The following is a 20,608-nucleotide window of genomic DNA, read 5'->3' on the forward strand; positions in this document are numbered from 1 at the left end:
GCAAGTGTTTGTTGCACTTTAGACGATTCTGCAAAGAGTTATCTTGCCAACACGGGCGCATCTGTCATCGGAAATGGCGTCGCAATAGCCGAGCTTAAAATATTGTTTCCCAAAATTTTCCGAATTTCTTTGTTAATAGTCTATGTTTGTAACAATACAAAATTCTAATAAAATATTTAATTTTTTATATGAGAAAAAATTGTTGAAAAAATGCTGTTTTTTACGCAAGGAAACCCATGTAACTACTTAAGTTATTTGCCAGATCAACTTAAAGTTTTCGTAGAATATTCTCAAATATATTTACAGGCAATATAAATGTGTACATATGTATGTATATACGAAACGAAAACCGATTTCTCGAAATTCAGACGAATTATTGACACTAAATGCATACACTAGTCGCTAAAGATCACTTCATATCCAGCGGAATGTCACATATTTTCTAAACTATTTTGACGGATCATGAACTCATTACATAAGAGCTTGTAAGAAACTGACGCACATCGACCAAAGCACAAAAGCTTTATCCGTAACCCACTCGCTACTTTTCCCAGTTATTATCAGAAATATGTTTAAAATGCGCCGGCTTGATACAAAATAAATAAGTATTTGACAACTTCAATACAAATCTCAGTACGAAATATCTGGACTTCAACTTAAGAGCTTTCAGTAATGATGATCGATTGAGTAGAGACACTTGTGGTTAGCTTTACCCAAAAAAGGGGGTAATTTAATAGTTTCAAGGCTTATACACGAAGGGAGGAAGGTGTCTTACCAAACTTCTGTTCTATTATCCTTAAATCAATTTTATAGTTAAGGCCATAGTATCGTGTACCCAAAATATGTCTATATAAAATTTCGTTAATAAAGAACACAAAGAATTGCAAAGACTTCCTGAATATTGAATATTTAAATTTAATTTTGGGGAAATGAACGAACATTCTGTTGTGAATCACAAATACTCCCAAATCACAGAGGCCAATGACCAACGATATTAGATTAATATTTGAACTTTACGCCGACCCCGCCGGCAGTAAACGCTTCAACTACACGCAACAATAGAAAAATGTGTAGAAATTGTAACTAACAGCAACTACAACTACAACTTGTAAGCCATTATACCTTTTAGCATAATAAGCCATAAAGGCAATGCAAATGCATGTGTATATACACACACACTTAATGACGAATCTTTACATGATTAGTGAAGTATGTATGTATAAAAGCACAGCGCAGCGTTGAAATAAATCATCCATAAATCAATAAAAATCTCTTAAACGCCGTACATGCGGGCAGGCGCTAGCGTATAGACACACATGCGCTTAATGGAAGTGTACAGGCAAGCTCATGTACATACTTATGTATGTATGTATGTACAGGAAAAAAATGGAATATATTTGTACAACTATTTCCACCGCTGGGCGAGTACAATGAACTTGGCAAATTACTCATACTGCAAAAGTGAAGTAAAAATAAATTTTTCCAATATTTGAACATGTGATACGCGTACCTATGTATGTATGTATGTACATATGTATGTATCCACAAAAATACAATTCTGCATATATGCAAATAGGTTTGCTATACTACATACATACACACATGTATGACTGTGTGTATAGCGATGATCAAATATTTTGTATACGTAAGCTCAATAAGCCCGCTCAGTCGCCAACAATCAAAAGCTGTTAAATAGTTTTTTGAACCCCATAATTCATTTCGTAATTTCACTAAACGCCTAATCCCACTAATTTTGAGAAAACCCCCATCCTGTGCGCGCACTAACGGGCTAAGAACCTTATTAAAATGCCATAAATACAAAGAAATGAAGAAATTCGCTGACGATTGAGTGATGAGGTGAGTGAGAGCAGACTCGCTCAAAACGTGGGAACAATGCCATCATCCGCGCTTAACGCTTGGCGGTTGGCGGACGCGTGTGTGCTCATGCTCCGCACAGAGCGCTGATGTAATACGTGATCCGTTGATTAGTGGCCCAGAGGGCATTTACACCGTGCGCTCAACGTCATCTGCTTGAAATTTCACAACTGCGCCAACCTTACCCAACCACGGCTGGGCATGACAAGCTCAAGCGGCAGTGATGGCTTGCGTTGAGGTGTGAGATGCCATGTATATAAAGTACCGTTGTTGCCAATCGAATAAAAGTGAGTGTTGGCAGGTTCGAAGATACGTCACACGCCGAGCTGTGTGGGCATCCAAGTGAGGAAGATGTAGAAAGCGTAGAAGAGCGCCGCAATTCATGTTTGCACCGCTCTTATTAGGCGTTATTATTATTTACCCTCCCATAAAATCGAATGGACGCTGAATTTCCATTTCGTATGCCTGCCTATGATGTACAAATCTACTTGCTATTTTTATTTTTGTTTTGAGTTATCGGTTAGTGGCCTGGCGGTGTGTCAGCCTGTCGGCGCGTCACCCGCAAATCGAATGCTACGAACGCGCGCGCACAATCGACAAACGCTCTTCTTCTCATTGCGCTTCTAATCATTATTCATCCAGCGTATACATTTATTTGGCATGAAATTACAAAAGGAAAACAAAAAGCTGTGCGTAGCTCAGCTGTTCGATCAACAAACGCTGCGCCGCGTCGCGCAGTCAGCGCAAACGCCATATAACTGTGAATTTCGTAGACATAAATGTCGAACGCTGCCAAAATATGAGCGACGCGTGAAGCGCAGCTGGGCTAGCTGCCGACTCCTAGGCGCACACCGCGTGGAGCGCGGGTAGCGCCAACGTCGTCGCCTACAGTTGAAGCAAAAGCACACGTACCCACAGCTACACACATACATATATACATACACAGCTATGTGTGTACGTGTGTATTGTATGCGCTCGCCACTCGGGTGAATGACCGCCGAAATTAAATTTTTGTCGATTTTAGACTTTTACTATGTTGACGTTGACGACGATTGCGGTGTCTTGCGCGTACACGCGACCGGCCCCTCACTGCTGCCACGCGCTCTGGGGCCTAAAAGCGTTCGCATGTTCGCTCGTTTGCTTGTGGTTCGCCGATTGTCGTATCTCTTGTGCTTTGTACTGTGTGTCTGCTTTTACGTACACACACACACACACATTTATACACATAAATACACGCACTGTTGATATGGCGCTGGTGAGAGCGAGAAATTTACGCACTCGCGTGAAAGCACTGCCATTGCCAGTTTGTTTGTGCGTTTGCACTTATCAGCCCACAGTTACGTATTTTTTATTTAATCATCTACATGTACACACATACGTACACATATAATATGTACATATGTATGGAAAAAAGTATTGTGTTTGCATATGCTTTTTTGTTATATACAATAGCTGTACGCACTGCAGAATGCCTTTTGGGATTATTATGACAGTGGTCTATTTTGCTCTCACGTAAGCACGCATTCAATGCACAGTGGGTAAGTAAGCTATTTTTTTACTTTGAAATAAATTTTAAAATGAAATGCTAAATATTATTTTGTTTTCGTTTGAAATAGTTTCAGTTCACTTTGTTATTGTTAAGAGGCAAACATAATATGACATTAAAAAAAATCATATTTTTATATCTTAAAAATAACATACTAATATTTGAAAACGTTGTCTGAAATAAATTTTGAGTTAAAGTGTCGCCGGTCAGTTCAATCAGTTTTAGCGGCTTATCTTTCAACGCCTTTTTCTCAAAACTCAAAAACACATTCTTCAAAATTGCTTGGGTGATGACTGGAAAAAAAATATCCGATCACTATTTTTGGAGCATTTCTGTATATTTTCTTTCATATTGTCCAACCAATTTTTTGATCTGCTCAAAAATTAAAATTTGGAGGGCCTTTTCTTGTTTTAATTTCCATTTTGCAATTTTGAATTTTTTCGACCGTTGTTCAAGTTTTCTAGTGAGGTTTTTTTTTTAAGTTCCATCCACGAAGAAAGACGGAGTCACTGCTGCAGTATAAACTGTAAACCAATTGAGGCATACGTTTTTTTTTGTTCTCAAAAATTGTCTTTTCCGGTTACACGTAAACCATTATATCATGTAGTTCTATAGTATAACGTTTCCTCAAATTAAAAACACAAACAAAGTTGGTTATGCACAATTTTAAGATATGCAGTTATTTAAGTGAGGAAAGTTCGCTGAGGGGGGATGGAGCCAAGTGTAAAAGTTCATGCTAGTGAGGAAAGTTCTTTGAGAGCCATTCACCTGGAAGGGCCAGAAACGATGCTTTTACATTGGCTCAAGCAGTTCGCGACTTCGGGTCCTAGAACAAGTATCATCTGGGTAGCCAAACAATAGCCGTTTGAAGGCGAGCTAAGGAAAAAACATACCTCTCCAGGGCAGTGCGCTGGGTTTGGGATCCGCCACGTAAAAAACACCTCCAATGTTAAGAACAAAACAGCCTCGGATGAGAGACCCCCCTTTTGAAAAGAAAGAACGGCTGGCGCACTGTTGTAAACTTGGCTATAACCGCACAAGTTCTGAATACTTCCGAAAAAATTCTTTAATTGGTTTTAAAAAGCTTTTAAAATCACTTAAACTTTTCTAAAAATAAAAAGCTTGAACGCTTTTTTCACTTTTTACTTAACAAAATTTCAAAATTTTTCACATTGTAATTTATTTCCTCTCCGCAACTCTTTCTCTCACGCGCTCTTGCACTAACTCTCACCACCTACGATCGCCGACCAATTACTTTTCTACTTACGCAGCAAGTGAGAGCGTTTCATTTCACTTCACGCTAAACTTGTTTTTATTTTCTTTTCACACGCTGGCTCGCCCCCTGAAATAACAGCAACCGCTCCCGCAGTTGCACTTATTCCGTATGTATGTATGTATGTTTGTTGTGAGGACTGCCGTCAAAAAGTGCGTTGCTGTCGCAATGGCCGTTGCTGTTGATGTTGCCGTTGCTAGCACTTTTCGAAGTTTGCTCAGTAACTTTTTCGATTTTTCGGCGTTTTGTTTGGACAATTTGTTATTTCATATGCGTGCGTGTGTGTGTGTGTTTGTGTACGCGCTTTATTCAATCCAACAGCCCAGCGTCGTCAACATATTTCTCTTTGTCTAACGCTGGCGGCGCAGCGGCAGCGGGTGGCGTCGCCGTTTCGGCTTTTTGGAGAAATTTCTTCCCAAAAATTTATATTTATGGGCATTTTTTGGGCTTTCTTTTTACCACCACATACGCTTGCAAATACATGCGCCGAGCGACCGCGGCGAGCAAGCGGAGGTGGAGTGAGTGTTGATTATGGTTGCGCGTGCAAGCGCGTTTCACCAATTCACTGTACAATAATACAACACAACACGCATAGAAAACTGTAAAAATGCGAGTGCGCGCTGTTGCCGAGTGGTGTGTGGTGGAATGGGGGGTGAGGAAGTGAATTTGGAATGGTATGGAGGGGGCGGTCACGAGAGGTTAACTGCTAGCTCTAGCTGGTGAGTGCAGGGCTTACGTGCATTCCCGTTGTGGTTTTTTCCGGCAGTTGTTGTTCGACGCTGTGGCGATTTTGAGTACGATAAGGAAACCGAGCGAAAGTAGAGAGGCGAAGCGTTAGGCGAGGAGACGCATTAGGAGGCGGACGTTGGCGCGGCGGCAGAGTGCGTGCGTTGACTGACAAGCGGTCGCCGACAAACGCATCGCCGACAATAATAATAACGCCCGAAAATACGGCAAAGAATCAGCGTTTATAATTTTCGTTGCTTTGGCTGGAACATGGGTGTAGGCATGAATATATTTGGTTTGAGCCATACGCGCGTATATCCGTATGCAAACAATACAGTTAAAGCAAGCTAATGGCAACAAAAGCGCTGGCAGAAGTGGAGGTGGCTGTTGGCTGTGTTGGTTTTGATGTTACTGCTCTGTGTGCGGCTGCGTGTGTGCGTTGTTGGTGTCGATTACGCTGAGGTTATTGCCACTAAATACAGTTAGCTTTGCTTCTAATTACTAACATTTCTTTATTTCTCCTCTCTCCATTCTACTGAGCAGCAAGAAAGTAACAACGCCTCCCCACTCTCTGCTATAGCGGTACTTTCGTTTTTCCGTTTCACAGACCTAAGCAAAGCGCCAAGAAGTGCTTAACCTTTTAATGAGCAACCAACAGACAAGTTTTTTTACATAATACCTATTGTGTCTGATTGTGTGCGCATTTATGAATATTACAGCATACACAAACCGTTAAATGGCTAAAAATAGTTACCGAAATATTCCCAAACAGGTTTGTTCGTTTTTTTGCTTGTAGTGCCCAAACAGCAAATCCAAAAATTTAGTAATCCTATAAATAATGATTTGTGAAGCCGCATTATTGTTTTGTATTTATAAGAATTGAGTGAATGCGCCTCTAATTCCACTCGCTCTCTATTTTAATGAGTTGTATCAAAGTTTAAACGCTTGCGCTTGCTTCTAGAATCTAGATTATCAGCTAGCAAGTCACATTCTGTTTTAAGTGAATTTAAGAGTCAAGTAGTTATTATCTGCAAAATACCAACTACAATAAACAATAAAAGAAGCAATAGTCCAAAAACACATACTTGCATATATATAAATATGTGCATAAGTATGTATGTATAAATTAATGCTTAGTACTTTTTTTGTTTTTTAAAGAGTATAAAAGTAGATGTCATCTCTTTGAAATATTAATACTCATATATGACATTGTGTTTTACAACACTTGTAATTTCCTATAGAATCTTCTTCATAATTATTTTTTGGATGGCCTTATTTGACTTTTTCGGGGTTATATACAGTCAGAATTTTCAAAAAAACGATTTTTTTTACTTTTTTTTAATATGCATATTTAAGAATATAGACAGAAATATCGTTCATATTACATCGTATCGTATCATATGGTTCCGGAGAATATTTTCGAAGGTATCCACAAATTTGAAAATGCGTTTCTGTGTGCTTGGAAGTACAAGACCAAACTTTAAACGCGTTTTTCTCAAAATGATGTTTTCAAAGTCGGTGACCAACAATACTCGAAAACCGATTAGTCTCAAATTTTAAGACGTGCTTCTTAAATATAATTTTTAGTAATTAATATGTTTTTTTATAAAGAGTTTAAGTCCGAAATATTGGTCTAAAATCGGTGTTTTTTTTTTGAAACCGCAGTTTTGCCAAACAATTTTATTTTGTTTATTTCTCCAATTAATTACTAGATTTAACATTACTTTAATGAAATCTGTTTCAATTTATGCGGAACAAACCGTGCACGCACCTTTCGTAAGCCCAAATGTTCGGTGAAAATGCGATAAATCGATGTTTCGGAGATGTTCAATTCCATTTTCATGAATTTCAATGATAATTTCGGCTGATTTTTGATGAATTCACGCACAGTTTCGATGAAATTTCCGGTGATCGCGGATTGGCCCACATGTTGAACGTCATTTATGTCCTCACGATCACTTGAAAACGTTGAAACCACTCACGTACTCTGCTACAGGATAGACAATCATCGCCATAAATTTGTTTCATCAATTGAAATGTTTCGGTAAAAGTTTTAGCAATTTTAAAACAAAATTTAATATTGACTCTTTGTTCGAAGCTCATTTTCGCTCCGATAACACAAACAAATGACACTTAAAACGCAATAATTTCACTTCCAATAGATGAAATGTCATGAAATTTTCACTGGAAAAATGATAAAGATAGCAAATTCTAACGCACCTGTCGACATATAGGCGCCACTAGGGGGCGCTAGATTCTAAATGTCCTGTTTAGTTTGGAACGCACCTTGTATTCATGATGGTGATGGTTGATGAATGCTTTCATTCACAGATGAAAGCAAGATTAATATATTTAGTTCAAATTTATTTTATTTAGGCGATCGTTTGTGTGAAGGAAACTTAAGGAATAGTAGCTGGAAATGAAACATACGTACGACAGTTAAGCACGGAAGCGGGTCAATCGTGGTGTGAAGTTGAATGTTTGCCGTAAGTACTGGAAATTCGTGTTTTATTAAAATGATATAAATTAATCAAATGCTATACCCAGCATTTATGAAACAAAACTTAGTCCAAATTGTCGAAAAATTGGGAACTAAAGACAACTTTCAGTATCATATTATACATCAAGCAACGATTCCAAGCATAAAACACTTGATGTGTATGAATAATATACAAATTTTGAATCTTGCAAACATTGTCACATAGTCAGGGGATCGTCTCAGTGTGACCTTCCGAAAAATCACTGATTTTCGTAAAAATTTTTTAATGTTGAAATCAACCAATCGGTCCGGTTTTTTATAAATAAATACATTCATGGCGAATACAAATTGATGTTTTTTATGTTTATTTATTGGGTGTATAATAGTTAAATAAATTATTGAAACTTGTTCAGCTAGGGATGGAAACAACCGATTCAATAGCAGACTTTGTCACATATTTAACATTTTAAACATATAGATAGTATAGTATAGTACATATAGCTCTTAGGTCAAGATGCAATCCTCATCTATTTATCTTATCTTATGTATATACGCATAAATCCTGAAAACTAAATTTCTTTTAATTTTGTGCGATCTGGCAATCCTGAAACAACCAACTGCTAACCCGCAGCAACTATTCATGCACAACGGAAATTTGGTAATTTTTTACGATCAGTTTTTATGGCGTTTCTACTTTTGCAAAATTTATGCAATTTAAAGCATCAACGTCATCCTGACATTTCGTCGCTTTCATTTTTCTGCTTTGTTTTCACTTTCCTACACTTTAATGGTTATATTGGCGTTTTGTAATTTTAGCCGAAATTACTAAACAGTAACTAAATGTAGCGTGTCTTGTTATATATTTAAGTATACATACATAATGTATGTGCGTATATTTGTGCTGATGCGTGTGTATTTATTCGTAAATGATGGTCATTTAAATTAAAGTATAAAAAAATGTAAAAAAGATATGTCTTACAACACAATACAAATACATAAACATATAATTGACGTATTTGAAGATGGCGGATTTCAAATTAGGCAAGATTACTATTTTTACGCTTTAATGATATTTTAATGATGTTTCGGAAAATATTTAACAACAAAATTCAAATTTGTTCGCGATGCTGTATTAGTTTAAATTTATAAGTTGTTTGTATATTCAACATAAGCAGTTATATTCAGATGTGTTGGCAGTGTTAAACACATAGGCTGCACCTACATAAACAGATAAAAGTGTATTTAAATATATTGATTTTGACCAGTCAGTTTATGTGGCAGCTAGCCAAATATACAAAGTCTTCACAGACGATCGAGATATCGTTGAAGGCATATGTATGTACCTCGTTCTGGACGACTTTCGACCTCTCAACTGATGAAAATATTAAAAAAGTGAAGGATATAATGCCTGAAAATCTTCACACAAGTGTTAGAGAGATGGCAAGAGAGCTTAACATCTCTCACGAATCCGTTCGAATAATTTTTTTTAGATATTTTGGATATGAAATGCGTTCTTGCTCGACTCGTTTCGATGAAGCTGAATTTTTTTAAAGAGTACCGTAAACCAGTCTCTTTGGACATGCTTGTTCGTGCGAATTTCGATCCCACATTCATGAAGAGCATTATAACTGCAGATGAGATTCGGGTTCATGAGTTTGACTGGCAAACAAGTCAGCAATCATCGGAATGGATGGGAAAATACCAATTCCGAAACCAAAGATCAAGGTGATGCTCATTGTTTTTTCAATATTCGTGTTTTGGTGCATCATAAACTTGTTCCGGACGGACAGACTTTCAATAGGAAGTTCTATTTGACCATATTGAGGCGTTTGCGTGAGATCATCCATCCAAAACGGTAGGAATTCTGCAAGAACACTTCCTCAACGCATCGAGCCACGATTGTGACCGAATTTAAGGCCAAAAACGCAATGAATGACATCGAACAATTACCGTATTCACCAGATTTGGTTCCGTGAGATTTTTTCTTGTTCCCCAAACTGAAATTGACGCTCCGTGGAACCCATTTTCCGTCGATCGCAGAGATAAAACTAAATTCGCTGAAGGAGCTGAAGGTCAACCCTGAAAGTCCCTATGAAAATTGCTTCGAGGACTGGAAAAATCGTCGCGCATAAGCGTATTACATCTATTGGGGATTACTTTGAAGGCGGCAAAATAAATATTGATGAATAATTAAATATATTGCGTTTTTTTTAATTTTTGGGTACTTTTTTGTCACAATACATATTATCTCAGCTTTTCCAATAGTTCTCACGCTAAATTTGTCTAATTTTAGTAGAGATTATATACTTACATACTTCTGTTAACACATATTTACAAAAGTAATTATTTTACATAATCTCAAATTACCATTCAAAAGCTAAATTCTTGAATGGAACTCAATCTCACGGTTACATATGGTCTGGTGTGCATAACGAATTATGAAGTAATAAACAAGTTATTCAACTGATAAACTCAACAAGCATTCAAACAAAATCAACACGGCTATCAGTTAGTCAATCACTTGGCCAACTCGCCAAATCACCACACACACACGCACACACATTGCAGACTTGCATTCAAATGCGCACAACCTGCGTGGTTAATATTACAGAGTATTCACACACAAACTTGCACATAACAGCCGAAGCTTACAAGCATGAAGCCTGAATGTGGATATGTAAGGCACTCAGTCAGTCAGTTGGTTGGCTGACTTACAAACACACAAGCAGCCAAACGCACGAAAGTAAGTCAGTGAGCCGATGAACCAGTGCAGCAGCATTGCGGCAGCGAGTTGGCGAGTTATTTTGTTTAGTTAGTCATCTGATGATATTACTTCATACGTTTGCATTCGTACTTTCATACTTTCATGCCAGCGAAGTATAAACAAACGTGTAGCATATATGAAGACTGCTAGGTGTGTGTGTGAGTGTGTGTGCGCCAATATGCATTGCGACCAACGACCGACCGCAAACACAATGCGGGCCGCAGCGCAAAGAAAGGACGGTTGGACGGACGGACGGACGTATGTAGAAAGCGTCCATTGAATGCTGCGGTCGGTGGTGGTGACGCAGCTGCGGAGGGAGATAGCAAAGTTGTGTCGTAATGTCATTTACGATTTCATGGGTTTCCCTTCAACTGAGCCAAAAGAGCAGCCGAACAGCAGCGCATAGACAGTAACAGCAGCCAACAGACGAACAGCCAGCAGCGGCGATGAACAACGAAAACTGAAAATAAACAGGCAACAATAACAACAACAGCGGCAGTCGAGCATTCGTGGGCCACGGCGGCAGTGGCGGCAGCGACGACTTTCACTCTCATGATGCGGCGTTGGCTGCGCACACAAATGCTTGTATACAAACAACAACAATTCATATGCAGGTTTGCTAGCTTTTTCGTGCGTTAATATGAAAGCGGCAAGAGCTTTCCTATGGCAAATGCACAGCACACATAATATATTATATTATATCAACTAAATACGTAAGCATATGTGTGTTTGTGTGACTGAAATGCGTTGGGTATCTGTATCACTACCGTCTGCTGGCTACAGTCGGTTTCCTTGTGTTTTGATTGTTCGCACTTTTGTGTCTCTTTCCTTTTCCTTTTCGTTTTCGTTTTATTTTGGCTTTTTTACTGTGTTTTTATTATTTAATGCTTTTGTTGTATTTTTTTATTATTTTTGTTGTTGTTTTTTTGTTTTTGGCAACATCATCGACAATGTAATTATTATTTCGCTATCATTGCTGACTTTTGCTTCCATCGCTTGACTGACTGACTGAATGACTTGCTTGTAGCTTTTGACTTATTAAGTGTTCATATGTTTATTATAATTTAAAGTATAAACCTATATACACACACATATGTGAGTGTACATACAGTTATGTGTGCTGGTACTATACTTTTACTTTCATTTGCTTTCGCACTTAATTTGGCTAATGAAAAGGTGGGAAAAAAGTTTGAGTGAAAAGTAATTTCGAAAGTTAAAAGTGAACCATAACCGCTCACTGTGTAAAACTATTATTAAATTTGTTAAAGAAAAACACAACAAAAAAATAAGTGTACATTTAATTTATGGTCTTGGAATTGGAAGTTAGTACTCATCCATCCTCACTTTGCTTTGCAATTTTCTTTTTCACTTTCATTTACTGTAATTATTTTTGTGTTTGTTTAGTTTTAATTTTTTATTGCTTAAATTCATGTAGTTATCATATGTTTTAGTCATAAGTATTTAATTTAACATATTTCTTTACTTTTTTGGTTTTATTGTTATTATATTTTTTATTATATTATTATTTTTTTTCAATTATTATTAAGATTATTTTCAATTTCTAAAACATTTTTTGTTTGCCATTTTTATACCCTGAACAGGTTACATTAAGTTTGCCGCGAAGCTGGTAGCATCAATAAAGAAAAGTTGGAAACCCCATAAATTTTTTTTTAACATATTTGTAATATTGTTATATTAATTTTTTGCCAGAGGCCATTGCTCTTCGGGTTTGTTTGTTACATGCTTGTAAATTTAAACTTTTTTTGATTATCGAAAAATAAATTTGTTTTCAATTTTCTTAATTTTTTAAACTAACTTTTTTTTATTTTTTTTTGTATTTGAAAATTAATGTTTTTAATTTTCTTAATTTTTAAATTTTTTTTTTTGCTAATTTAAATATTGTTTTAATAATTTTTCGTATTGAAAACTAATTTTGTTTATAATTTTCTTAGTTTTTGAAAATTAATTTGTTTTTAATTTTTTAGTATTTGAAAATTAGTTCTTTTGCATTTTTGCATAATTTCCGAATTTTTTTAAATTAAATTTGGTTTTAGTTTTCTTAATTTTTTAGTATTTAAAAATAAATATTAATTTTTTTAGTGTATGAAAGTTAACTTTTTACCACGAAGTTGGTAACGCCAGTAAAGAAACGTCGGAAACCCTAGAAAATATATGGTACAAATTGACCGATCAAATTTAAGATAAAGATCTTTTTATTCAGTAGTTTTAACGTTTTTTTTTTTAATTTTGCAATAAATATTAATATTTTTTATATTAATCTAACTTTTTAAAATAAGCTATTAAGATAGATGGATAGAAAATTGAGGCTTTGCACTGCGACCTATGGTCAATTGTGCACTCTACTATATATCATATGGTCACAAAGGTCCAGCATTCTAAACAATTCCAGGAGCTTGTTAGGCGCGACTGAGCTGATGTGATCCTTGTCTACGCAGATAGAACCTAAGGCCCTTAGCCTGCTTCTATAAATTGCTGGGCCATCTAGAAACAGGTGTTCTGGAGTTTCCTGTTCCATGTCGCAAAAGTGGAAGTTTGCGCAAGATACTATGCCTATGCTATGTTGGACAAGTGCTTCCTAACCCTGCAGTGCCCTGTATTGAGCGCGACAAGGAGGCGGAATTTGTCTCTAGTGAGGTTGATCATTTCTTTAAACCATTGCAAGGTTGTTTCCTCCTAGAATTAGCTTGACATGGCCCTTTCCTGTTATTTTATTAGAAAACTCTTCTGAGCACTTAATTATGTTAATATTTATTAAATTAAATAATTTTGCTATTTTTTCATTTTTTTTATTTATTTTCATTATTTTTCAGCAACCCATTTTTAGTTTTATATTATTACTGTTGTGAGATTTTTGTATTGTAATTTTTAATTTTTTCTAATTAATGAATTAATTATTTTTAATTACATTTAAGGTAATTAATTATAATTTTTTTATTTTTATTAATACTAATTGTTAATCCAATTGTACGGTTTCATATTACAATGTGAAAAAATGATAAAAATCTGGCAACTCTGCCAAACAATAACATTACAAATCTAAAATTTGTTCCGAATTATGATAAGCATTGTTGTATAATTTGGTTCCGCCAAATCTGTAAGGAGCTACCTCACTTATATAATATACATGTACATATGTAGATAGTTTTATAGTTTTTAAGAATAACTTTCATTTGCCCAATTCCTTTAGTGGACTTCCTTCAGTCTGTCAGCCTTTATAACCCACTTGCACACACACATACCCATATACATATGAGTGTACAGGTGCATGTGCATGTATGGGTCTATGTCGCTGACTGCTGCCAATTGCAGTTTGGCACGCTACCCCCAGCAAACAGTCGCTCACCCTTGTTGCCCCTGTCACTTCTAACCTTTGCTACTTTTTTACCTATTTTCCCTAGTTTTCCCTTATCCTTTTCGCTTACTTCTTATTGCACTTGCAAACATATATAGTACTTATATATATATATGTACATAATACTTTAGTGTTCCATCTTACGTACATAGTTATTATGTTTTTTGGGTGAGAAATTGTGTTTTGCTTATTTTTACCTTTTATTGATCCGCTAGAGTTGTTGTGTCCCGGCGATTGTACGTTGCTTTGCCCTAAATTGTTCGCGTGTGCTTCCAGCTTGCATGTAACACTGCTCCACATGTCAAACATACGTTGCGTATACATTATAGTAATTTGTTGTTATTGTTGTTGTTGCTGTTGGTAATGTTGCACGTCGTTTTAGTTGTGTTGAATGTTTGTTTGCTGTCTATCAAATGTATGTTTGTATGCGTGAGTATGTATTTATGTGTTTGCTTGTAATGTTTAGTTGTTGTTGTTATTATATGCTTTATTGTTTTTTGTTATTACGAAACTTTCAGCTTCAATAGCTTGGCGCAAGCTAACTAACCGTTTGTTGTTGTTATTATTGTTGTTGCAGGTGTGTTGGTATGTGCGCGAAGCTTTAATGTTTTTGCCAACCAGCTGCAGCGCACACAGACAGACAGACAGGCAACTGCAAGCAACTTTTATGCTTGTTTGCGTGTGTGTGTTATATTTTATTTTGTTATTATTTATTTATTGTTTTTTGTTGTTATTGCTTGTATGCAGTTTATTTTAATTTTTTTCAGTTATTTTATGTACACGTTTTCTTCTGTTGTTGTTGTTGCTTGTTGCCGCTTCCGTTTTTTTGCAAGTTTTTTGTCGCGCTTTTTTTTAATTTTTCTTTATTGTTTGTGGGAATTGTATTACTTAACTTGGCTTTTAATTATTTAATTTGAAAATTTTGCGCCGTGTGAAATTTTCGCACTCGAACAAATTGCGTTTCTCAAAAGCTTTCGTCCTCGTCTACGTGCCGCAGGCATTGTAGTCGCGCACATTTCGTTCAATTGTTTTTGTTGTTATTTTTTTAAATTAGGAAAACCGTTAATTTTTGCCACAAATAATATGTTTTTCTTAATTATTTGCTTTTTTGTTGCAAAAAAATTGTTTCGAAGTTTTTTTTCACGAAATTTTTTATAATTTTCGTTCACTTTTACTAGCAAGTAATTAACAATAATTAAGTTTTAATAATTTTTTCAAATGCTGCATTATATTTTTTACTTATCGGCGTCTGTTTTACAACTACTTTTATACAAAAACTTTAACGGCTATGACTATGCTATGCTATGTTATGTATGTATGTATACTTTGAATAAGTTTGTTTAATATATTTGTAATATTGTTATATTAATTTTTTGCCAGGGGGGCCATTGCACTTCGGAGTTGTGTGTTATATGCTTGTAAATTAAAACTTTTTTAAAATTATTTTTAATTTTTTTTTTAATTATTGAAAATTAATTTTTTTAATTTTCTTAATTTTTGTAAATTATTTTTTTTTAATTTTCTTAATCTTTGAAAATTTTTTTTAAATTATCTTAATTTTTGAAAATTAATTTCTTTAATTCTTGAAAATTAATTTTATTTCAAATTTTTTTAATTTTAGTTACTTTGTTAAGTTTTGAATGTAATTATTTGTAAGCGTTCCGTAATTACTTCAAGTACTTTAGCGTTTTTTCAAGATTTTTGAAAAAGTTTATTTTTTTTTAACAAAATGCTTTCTTTTATGATTTTTCAAGTGTACAAAATGCTTTATTACTTAAGACATATGTATGTACTATATGTGCATATATAAGTAAGGGTGTGTATATAAATTTGTAATGATTTACGGTACTTGTTTTTATTACTATTTTAAAGTTTGAAACTGTTTTGCTGCTTATTTATTGATTTGTTGCTAAATATGTTGTTGATTTTTCAACTTTTTATGAGTGTCGAATTTTCAAGTTGTTGTTGTTGTTGGCTGCAGTTACGCAATTTGCTATTTCCTCTCGCCAACACGTTTGCTAATAACCTTTATCCCTTTTTTCGTTTTCAACTGCTATGTATATATATGTATGTATGTAAATGTGAAATATTAGTATCACAGTTTTGTTGTTGTTTTTTAAATGATGCCGTTATTTGCTCTGCTATTTTATAAATTTTTGCTCGAATTTAATTTTTTTAATTATTTTATGCTTGTATATGAGTTAAACGTTGTTGTTAATTTTGCTGTTGTTGTTGCTGTTGCTTTTACTGCTTTTCGTATATATATTTGTTAATGTTTATTTTTTTTATGAAAAGGTACTATTTGCTGGTTATTTACTAAGTAATAGTTCTTCAATTTCAACTTATATATATTGTATATATATTATATATATATATATATATATATATATGTATTTGCATGTATTTGTATATATAGTTTATATATGTGTGTAGATTATTAACTTTATATTTAACTATTATTTCTTTTTATGCTAAGACACTTGTTCGAACAATTAGCGAATTGTTTGAAACAAACAATTTTCAAACCATTTCCAACAAACGGTAAAAAAATGCCAACTCAAATCGTTTCGTAATCAGCTTTTCCCCAATAGTTTATGCATTCAACAAAACACCCGCTGCACGCTACTCATACGTAGTTGCTTTTGTTGTTGTTTGTGTCCGTCGACTTATACGCGCATGTAAATTAAATTATAAAATCATTAATATCTTTTTAAATCATCAAAATTTTTTTTTATAAAAATCGTTTCTTTTTTTATACAAAAATCATTAAATTTAGCTTTGCGCTTTTGTTGTGTTGAACATCGTCTCTAAGCCAACAACAAAGCGTTTATTAGTTTTTTTCGAATTTCTCTTTTGATTGCTCCGCTCTCAGCAGCACACACACACACCCATACACTTTAACACTTGCGTGTGTGTGGTTGTGTTTGGCGTCTAAGTGCCAACTCGCGCAGCAGTTTGCGGAATTTCTTTTGTAGAAATTTCTGAATTTTATTTCCTCTTTGGATTTTGTGAAATTTCTTTTCCCTTCAAGCGCGCTGCTGTTACTGTTGGCCGCTGCTGGTGCAGACTTTGCGTGCGATTTTCATTTGATTTTGCAACAATTTCAAGTGGTTCGGATGCGTATTGCTGTTGTTTTTGTTGTTACTGTTGCTGATGTTATTACATTTGGCGTTGTTCAGCTGCTGCTGTTGGAAATATTGTAAATGCGTTTGTTGTTGCTGTTGTTGTTGCTGACGATGACCAGCACTATGCGTGTAATTGGTGATTTTTTGGCTTTTGTTATTGTTGCTGCAGCTGTTTTTGTTGTTACAGTTGCTGCTGCTACTTTGACTACCGCTCACGACACCGCTGTTGTTGCTGTTGTTACTGCTATTGCTGCTATTGTTGCTATAGGTTTTGTGTATGTTATTATTATTATTGTTGTTGTTGTTGGTACTATTATTAGTATTACACTTTAACACTTTCACTGCGTTGTTTTGTTGTTGTTGCTGCTGTTGCTTTTGTTGCTGGTCACTATCATTATTATTGTTGCTGTGTCGCTGCTGCTGTTGTTGTTGTTGACTATGATTTCTCTTCTTCTGATGATCCCTTTGGTTCCAAATTAAGATTTCCAAAAATACGAAAATTTCACGACAATTTATTCCGGAAGACATTTGGAATTTATTTTATACAATTGCGGCGACGAGTCCATTTCAACTTTTATGGTTGTTGTAGTTGTTGTTTTTTTATTTATTTTTGCATTTGTTGTTTATTACTATTGTTGCGTTTTTTTTATTTTAAATATTACACTTTTGCTGTTGTTGTTGCACACAATTTGTGGTTTTTGTTCTGCGTTGCCAGAGATTCATATATAAACGTTGTTGTTGTTGTTTTTAATTAATAAATTTACTTTGACGCCGCTATTTGTTGGTGAGGTCGCTTTTTGTTAATGAAGAAATTTTTCAATAAAATTATTTGTGGTTTTGTCAAGCGATTTTGTTTAGTAGTGTTGTTGGTTGGATTATTCGAAAAGTGTATAAGGGGTATGGATTGTTCGTTTATAAAATAACAAGCAATATTTTACATTTTAGCTAAATTGACTAGAAGTTAACGGTACTCGATTGTCTGTTGGCTGGTCAAGTGTTGAAGGTAAAATGGACGCGTGTGAGAAGGATTGTTCACGCATGTGACATGACAATAGCCATGGATACATACGTATACATACATATGTACGTACATATATGCTTGTATTTTTGTATAATCTGGATAACCAGTTTGGCATACCTCCATATTTGAGAGCTCATACATATAGTGGGCCTCACAATTATTCAGGCTGAAATTGAACTTCGTGCCAAGAGGCTTAATTAAAGCACTGATGTTAGAGGCTGCTATATACATTAGAGTTGATAAACAAAAAACAATATGTTTTTTTTCTAAAAAAGTCGATCCAATATGCGTTCTTAATTGTTAGGGAAGGTCCTGTGACTTGCAGCTTTCCTATTTTTTCTTATTATACTTGTAAGATAGAAAAACGCAAACCTCGCTTCCAACTACTTTAAAAAATTCAACGCTTTCAAAAATGGTCTACCTTTATGTTTTCATTAATCTGCCCGCTTAAAATATATTTATGGTTGAAGCTTGAATATTTTAAATAAAATTTTTCTCTTATGATATTTATAACTCAATGAAAAAATAACTTTCAATTGCAAAACTTGGTTTGTAGCAAATTTCCTTTCTCCACAAAAAATGTGTCTCATAATTAAAAAAAAGTCCCCAGCGCTCATGATTAGATTTTTTGGCTTCCCCGAGCGTTCGTTCGGCCTTAGTAAATCGAAAAAAAAACTATCCCAGCTGTTCAAACATTGCCTCTAGAGAACGAAGCCTGCTAGATTTTAAGCCTAGACTAGCAAATTTACAAAACTCATAAGTTTTTTGCAATTCCTAAAACCAGCTAAAACAAGTTCAATGTTATCAGTCACTGTTTATATGCCTCAATGCGTTTGAGGGATGCTGCTTTTTCACACCAACGCAATTGTCGCACGCACCCCAATATCAATTGATGAGCAAATATTGGAGCCGGTTTGTTTATTGTTGGAGTTCCTAGCACACATTAATGTCATAGATATGAAAACATGTATATACACCAGCACAACCAGCATTGTTGTTGCTATCGCTTACTCTGAGTACAAAGCATGATAAGCGAAGGCGTACACGAAAGTTACATATGTATATACACACGAGTAAGTAAATATCTATAGATATACATAGATATATGTATGTGGATGCATAACATGTGAATGAATGCATTACAGCTATAAAACCAAGAAAAATATCCACCTACATATACATATATATACATGCAAGCTTCAAGTCGGCCAAATCGCCTTACTATATGCTTCAACTATCAAAAACTGCCAACAAACATTTGCCGCTTGTTGTGGGTGTGTTAGCATATGCATTTATAATGAGTACACGCACTCCCTTATATGCATATATACATACGCTTTCATGTACAGAAATATATAAATCCACACGGCACTTATTTGTGTTTATACATACATACATATATGTATATGAATTTCTATGAATGTTTATGTGCGGCTTGGTGCATGTATGGGTTGCTTGGCAGCGAAAAATCGATAAATAAACGATTGTGGGTGCTTCCGCGTATCACGTGCATATTGCTTCAGTACATATGTACATACATGCATACATACATACATACATATGTATATACAAAACGTGAATTTTAGTTTGATATACATATATATTTTGCTATAGATTTTGATTACAATAACTAAGAGTTGGTTTTAAGTCAGAAAATATTAATAATAGAAAAAAATATTTTAGAAAAATTTATAAAAAAAAATATTTAGATATACATATGTACATGTGGACATATATAAATAAAATAAAAAAACTCAATAAAATAACTTAACAATAAAAAATTTTTAAAGACAAAATACAAAAATTCTAAATAGAGAATTACAAAAAATTAAATAAAAAAATAATAAATGTATCTTAAAAAAATACAAAAAATACAAAAAATAACAAAAAAACAAAAAAAATATTTAAAAATATTTCAATATTACAAAAAGAAAATAAAAAGTATTAAAAAACATATTTGATACAAATTTATAAAATATATGTATATATACATACATATACATATATATGTATATAAATAAAAGTAAGAAAAACTAAAAATAAATTAAAAATAAAATTATTAAAAAGATATACATATGTAGATATTATAAAAAAATTAAAAACAGGAAAAAATTGTAAAAAAAATAAAGAGAAATAATAACAAAATATATTTTAAAAATATCAAACAAATTTACATTTGTATAAAAGAAGAAATATAAAAAAATAAAACAATATTTTTAAAAAAATTCAATCTTAAAAAATGATATTAAAAATATGCACCTAATTATTTTCTTTTAAATATGTTTTAATTAAAAAACTAATTATGTATATACATAAATAAGAAAAATACAAAATAAAAATAAATGAAAAACAAAAATATTTTTAAAAAATTATTAAAAACAAACTTTTAATAAATAAAAAAAAAATAATAATTAAAAAATCTATTA

The 20,608-nt window shown here is 34.0% G+C and overlaps 2 protein-coding genes across 3 annotated transcripts in view; both read right to left on the reverse strand.

The window, feature by feature from the left end:
- Nucleotides 1-20,608, reverse strand: part of LOC120771449 (probable nuclear hormone receptor HR3) — a 78,097-nt gene that overhangs the window by 26,683 nt on the left and 30,806 nt on the right. Inside the window, exon 1 of one of the 2 annotated variants that reach the window (XM_040099458.1) lies at nt 14,234-14,703. The exons of the other annotated variant lie outside the window; for it this stretch is intronic. Within the exon in view, the coding sequence (XP_039955392.1) occupies nt 14,234-14,360 (127 nt within the window). The 5' untranslated portion in view covers nt 14,361-14,703. Of the gene's footprint in view, nt 1-14,233; nt 14,704-20,608 lie in introns of those variants that run through there. 2 annotated transcript variants of the gene reach the window in all.
- On the reverse strand, nt 17,066-17,746 carry LOC120771450 (probable serine/threonine-protein kinase dyrk1). The gene has a single exon (XM_040099459.1). The coding sequence runs from the start codon at nt 17,687-17,689 to the stop codon at nt 17,078-17,080; it is 612 nt and encodes a 203-aa protein (XP_039955393.1). The 5' UTR covers nt 17,690-17,746; the 3' UTR covers nt 17,066-17,077.

The sequence above is a fragment of the Bactrocera tryoni genome, chromosome 3, assembly GCF_016617805.1.
Source record: "Bactrocera tryoni isolate S06 chromosome 3, CSIRO_BtryS06_freeze2, whole genome shotgun sequence".
Classification (NCBI taxonomy): Eukaryota; Metazoa; Arthropoda; class Insecta; order Diptera; family Tephritidae; genus Bactrocera; species Bactrocera tryoni.

Coding starts and splice junctions, on each gene's coding strand:
- LOC120771450 (XM_040099459.1), bottom strand. CDS start 17,689: ATGTCTTCCGGAATAAATTGTCGTGAAATTTTCGTATTTTTGGAAATC.